General features: G+C 42.0%; 1 protein-coding gene across 2 annotated transcripts in view; it reads right to left on the bottom strand.

Moving 5' to 3' along the window:
• NAA35 (N-alpha-acetyltransferase 35, NatC auxiliary subunit) overlaps nucleotides 1–5,775 on the bottom strand; it is a 28,882-nt gene extending 23,107 nt beyond the window's left edge. Inside the window, exons 1-5 of one of the 2 annotated variants that reach the window (XM_056323790.1) lie at nucleotides 5,681–5,775; nucleotides 4,201–4,342; nucleotides 3,089–3,122; nucleotides 1,531–1,645; nucleotides 492–566 (exon numbers count right to left, since the gene is read on the bottom strand). In XM_056323790.1, the coding sequence (XP_056179765.1) occupies nucleotides 492–566; nucleotides 1,531–1,645; nucleotides 3,089–3,122; nucleotides 4,201–4,324 (348 nt within the window). In that variant the 5' untranslated portion in view covers nucleotides 4,325–4,342; nucleotides 5,681–5,775. Of the gene's footprint in view, nucleotides 1–491; nucleotides 567–1,530; nucleotides 1,646–3,088; nucleotides 3,123–4,200; nucleotides 4,343–5,376; nucleotides 5,613–5,680 lie in introns of those variants that run through there. The other variant, XM_056323791.1, reaches the window with a different exon arrangement.
• Between the last annotated feature and the right edge of the window lie 225 nt (nucleotides 5,776–6,000).

Here is a 6,000-nt window from a genome sequence, read left to right on the forward strand (position 1 = left end):
ATATACATAGAGAAATAATCATAATAAATAAATAAAAGATAATTCAATTATGTCCTTTCCAAATGGATTTAGATATTTTCTTTCTTCAAAATGCCCCATAAGCTCAGTCATACTGGCTGTACAGAAATGAGTAACAAGAGTGCTGTAGGTTGCTGCACACTCACTATTCAGCACAGTCAAACACCAACATACAGCAGGCAGTCAGATACCGTATGTGTAAAAACACAAATTACAAAACCTTTTTACATCATTCAAAATGCTACCAGTTCTCTTCCATAATTACTTCTACAATAAAAAAAGAAAAAAAATCAAAATTATGCCTCTTAATAGCCAATGCAAGTATCTAAATGGAAAATAAAATACTAAGTATATATTTTCTGCTTGGTGAATGTTTTTTTTGAGTTCTACTGTTTTTTCTTTTTTTAAACTAGATTAAAGGATTGTATTTTGAAAGCAAAAACATCTAATGTTAAGAGCAGAGAAATGCTTACCAAACAACAAAAACATGTATCCATTATTCCTACCAGCTCAGGTGAAGTGAGATCCTTTATTTTTATGGTGCCATCCTTAGAAAACAAAGAAAGAAAAAATCCTAAAGACTATGGAAACCTATAAACAAAACACAACTGATAATCTGTGCAGCCGAAAAGGAAATTACGATTTGGTTAAGGCTTCAGAATATTTGTATACCACTAGCTTTACTGAGCAGCTTCATAATGTGCCATAAGTTCTGAAAAACTCTGCTTTCCATCATTGTGTTGAACACTGACCAAACACAAAGCTATTCAAAGAAAAAGCTAAAATAAAATTTCTGATATATGAATAGCCAATAGAAGTTTAAACCAGGTAACTGTCAACACTTAAATCACAAAACAGTATATATAATCATAATAAAGACTGAACAAGGAATAATATGCAGGACCCATTCTTTGAAGACTGCTTTTTACACTGCAAATACTTGTAGAGTTTTACGGCTTTCAAGGTCAGCTTTCATTTTATTTGTCCAATGTATGCAACATTGCATATATTCTACATGACTTAGCCACTATTTTAGTTCTCTCAGTCCATTCAAAACAAGGTTTATAGTACATGTTTTTAAATTAGCCAGCTTCTGTTCAATGCTAATGAACTGATAGTCTCAGGAAGTGTTAATTTCCAGCTTTTGTAAGGAAGCTGGTTTCCATTCAGCTTGAAGAGGGACTATCCAATACATCTTTATACAAAACACACGTTTGGGGGAAGCACAGGGTGACCTGCAAAACTTCTGAAATCCACCTGAGGTACCAATACCCAACAACTTCACAGTACTTTTCACTGGAAAAGTTAGCATCATTGTGATAATGTAGGTAACAAAAAAGGTAAACATCACAAGCTATTTCTTACTTCACTATCCAAAACAAAAAAGAAAAAATAAATTTAAAGTAAAGATTGAAAACATTAATTATGTTGAATTGTGCTGAACTGCAATTTGATAAAACTGTATCATACTTTTACAGACTATGTAGGCAAAACCAAGGAAGTCACACGAACCTTAATAGCTTGCTCAAAGTTAAGAACCTTTCTGTTAACTTGGTTTCCAATCATACCAGCATCCATCTTGGGATCCATCATTTCAATGGCAGACATGGCTTCAAAAAGACCAAAACTAAGAACACCAATAAAAAAATTTTCTGAATGTAATTATTTTATACAAAACAGTCTTCACAAACCAATGTAAAAGAACATAGGATGGTAAACTGAGTACACTGTATTCTGACTACAAACAGTAAGGTACGTAAAGATTACTACTAATCTTCAGAGATCATGGTTTTCAGGAATTCGAGGATCTCTCAACAAGTAACACAACAGATGTCTAAAAGTACAAGAAAACTCAGCCTTTTTTTTTTAAAGCTGAAAAACACTCTTTAGCCAAATAACCCGTTACTAGACCTATGCACACTTGTTTCTACACACCTCATAATGATATAGCACCTTTTTAAAAATCACGTAACATAATAAGCCGATATTAAGCAAGCTGTTTTGTTGTGCTACATCCAAAAACTTAAAGATATGTTCCCCACAAACTGATGACAACATGCATGACACAAAACAACAATAATATACATTGAATATACCAACCCTGTTTAAAGAGAGCATGTTAAGAAAACTGATAGGAAAAAAACCCCCAGCATTTGACAATGCATCACTTGTAGTCAGGGCATAAAAGGTTGCAGGAGAACCACACCAAATGAAGACTGGCCTACCAAAGAAGGACTATAGTGCCTCACCTTTGGTACATACGATATACATCAGAACTGCCGCACAAGACTTTATTCTATAAAAGAGGTTATTGCATGTGGCACATTCAAATTCTGAAAACTGTTATTTGCTCTGAAATGCTCTTATTTATGAAATTATACCTGAAGTGTGCTTTGCTTCTACTGTATAAGTACTTGGTGATATCCTTGCATGCATTTTTAAGCGGGTTTGTGTTTAATAGTGTTCCTGTCTTCTGAGCTATTAGTCTTAAATAAACACTTTTTTCTTTACGCAAGTTAACAGATGTGTGGCTAAACAATTTACTATCTCATTTACTGTATCATCCTTTAATTAATTCAGCAAGATTTTAGCACGCTTCTTTCTGAAATAATTTTTTTCAGAATCTGTAGAGCCCTCTGTTTCCATTTCAGCATGTCATTTAAAAGTTACATTAAAGGACATGCATTGTTTATCCTGAACTTATTAGTAACATCCAAAGCAACCAAATCTGAAGTCTTTCTGGCATGTTTTTATCAAAGCATGTCTACACAAAATAGTTCCATAGATTCAGTAGTGTCAATGCCACTGATCATAAGATGTGCTATAAACTTCTAAACTACATTGATGAACTGAAAATGTTATGTTACACTGGTACCATGAGAAACGTTCAGCATTCAAATAGGTTCATCATATACATGCTGAGGAAAAATGATATTCTGAATATTTCACTTTACTTAAATCACAAATTAAGAAAGCTTAGTTGATACTGCGTGACTTACTTATTAGTAAACATTAACATGTTTGCACTAATCCTATCTAAAAACCAGAACTATCCCACAGGCATACTTACAGCTTGTCATGAAGCAGTTCTCCCAACTTCAGTTCTACAAAGGAACAGAACAGGATAAACGATTACAATCATCTTTCTAGCACAACTTTTCCAGGATAGTCTTGTCACTCAACAAACTGTCTTATGCTAAGAGAGAAAAATGTGTGGGAGGAGACCAGACATTTCTACTCCACCTTCATTTGCCTTTACTTACAAAGCACTTTCAAGACTGAAAGACTAAAAAACCACAGTTGTTCACATCCCTCTCTGATGTTACTCATCCCTCTCCGTTATTCCAACAGTTAAAGGGGTTTTAAAATTACCAAATAGTAGCATCTGAATAGCCTGGAACACAGGCCAGCAGTTTTCTGTGCTCCTTTATGGAGATGTCATATTTTTTCCCCAAGGGACTTTACTGAAAGGCTTGCTTTTCCTCATTACTTTTAATGAAGCTTTTAGATGTATTTAATGTGAATAAAACCAGTTTATCACTAATATATAGCAATTATTTGATGGTATAAGGAAATTGTGTTTGTCCTTATGTCATATTGTGTGTGGTAAGTTGCAGGTTCTTATTTATTTTTCCCTATTATCATCATAAAATCAGCTGAAAAAATATAATCACAGTACGGTAAACTAGCACTAATATCTAAGAACAATAAAGGTACTGTTTAAATGGAAGCAACTGCTTCCCCATGACTGGGATGCACTGCATCTCCTCAGAAGCTCACCCCTGTTTCAAAGATGAAAAACGACCAGTTAAATGAATAAATTGTTTGGACCCTACAGATCCAGAAATGTACAGGAAAAAAAGCATGTTGATTATGCATGGATGGATGAGGCTTCCATTTGGCTGAAGAGTTAGGAAGAAATCTCTACAAAGAAAAAAAGCAAATGTAAAAATGCGTAAGATTAAAAAATACGACTTAAAAAGGTATTTGTGTAATCTGGAAGAGGAAGTAAGGTGAGGGTCTCCTGATATTTCCAACCTCACAGTTAAGTTAAACACAGGGAAACATACAATCAATGTAGTCCATCCATCTGGGTCAAACTATTGCTTAAAACACCTCAAAAAAATATGCTCAGTCCTGCAAAGGATTCCATTTTTTCTCAGCGCAAGCAGTACAACTCACCTCTACAAGCCTCTTCAAAATCCTGGGTTATATCTATCCAGCTTGTATGACTCTTTTCCATCTTGTCAGGCATACCAAGTTCCCATCCTGAATCATCATCTTCTACTGAAGCTTTCATAACCATGATACTGCACCTTTAAAACTGTATCACAGACAACGCACAACATGTACAAATCAGAAGTGCTTCACGGGAGTAACTTTTTTCATTTTCAAGAAATAGGTAAAAAAGGGAGACTAACTAACCTGATTTCATTGAAACAGCTACCATTACATAAAACCAGGCCAAAAAAAATGAATGAAAATTATTGTTAAAAAGTTTTTTTAATTTACCGTTTCTTTCTCTACAACTAGCTTGTATGCTGTGAAACCTTCAAGAACTAGGGACACCAAAACTTTAGCAGTAGAGACCCTTAATAAAGCATGTACTGTCAAACTGGAAATAAAATGGGAAATAATGTCAAAAAAATCCTCTCTTATAACAGATGTAGATACGACAAATATTTTGTTGTTGTTTTTACACTATCAGAAATACACATTTCCTCCCCCTGCTCTGTCAAAGGGATTAAAAGGAGGAAATTGGAAAGCTGACCACACACAAGGGTTTTTTATTCATACAAAGTGCATCTAAAGAAATTTGTAAAAACGAGCATGTCTCCTCTGACTTCTTCAGCAGAAAGTAACATGAAGATTACCGCTGCAACGTTAAGCGGCTTCAGACTGGAAACTTCGCAACCTCGTGATACTCGGGGCAGCCCCGAAGCTCCCTCACGTTTGGCCAAAGCGCCTGCCCGTGACAGGCACCGCCGCCAGCCCTCCCCTCGGCCGCTCGGATGGGCTTGCGAGCGGCACCCGCCGCCCGGCGAGCTCGGAGGGCCTAGCGGGAGCTGCCGCGGCAGCGCCCAGCACAGGGCCCCGCGGCACCGGCCCCCCCGCAAACCCCAGGGGTCGCGGCGGAATGCGAGGCCCGGCCCCGCCGCCCCGCCACGCTCGGCCTGCCCCGCGCCAGGCCGCTGTGCCGCTGGTTCCGAGGCGACAGCAGGGTCTGCCCGGCGCAGCGGGCTGGGATGAAGAAATACGTGGGAAGCGAATCGAAACAAAGGGAAATCACACTTCAATTTCGGACAGGATCGCCGAGGCACCCAGATCCTGCCCGACTCGCCGCTCCCCGCAGCTTACCCCGCCCCGGGAACCCGGCGCTGTCTCGGCCCCGGCAACCCCGCGGGGCGCCGGCCCGTGCTCAGGCACGGGACCGGCGGGCAGCCCTGCTCCGCCAGGGACGGCGACCGAACCCCGCTGCTGCCCGGACGGCAGCTCGGTCCCGACGCTGGAGAGAGGCTAGCGCGGCGCCCACCCGCCTCGCTGCGGGGCACCGGCGCCGCGGACTCCCGTCCTCGGCTGCCCGTCGCCGAGAGCTCCCTGGCTCCCTCCCTCCCTCCCGGGAGCCGTCAGTACTCCCCCCTGCCCCGCACGGGGACCTCACCCGCCTCGCCCCGTGCGCGAGCCCGCTCCCTCCCGTCCTCTCTGGCCACCGCCGTTGCCGCCACTGAGCGCGCACGCGCAGCCCCGCCGCCGCCAGCCAGCTAATACCGGGATCCCAGCGCAGGCGCACGCAGGGCTCGGCCGCGCCCCTCCCCCCGCCGCGGCTGCGCCGGCGTGATCCGGCGGGCGGTGGGCCCTGGCGCCCGCCCCGCAGCCCGAGGGAGGGGTGGGGCTGAGGCGGGTGCGGCGGAGGCCGCTGCGCTGGGCTCGGCGCTGGTGACGGTGCCCCTCCCCCCCGTTATGTGGAGAAGCGGGGTGGGG

Source organism: Falco biarmicus, chromosome Z, assembly GCF_023638135.1.
Source record: "Falco biarmicus isolate bFalBia1 chromosome Z, bFalBia1.pri, whole genome shotgun sequence".
Classification (NCBI taxonomy): Eukaryota; Metazoa; Chordata; class Aves; order Falconiformes; family Falconidae; genus Falco; species Falco biarmicus.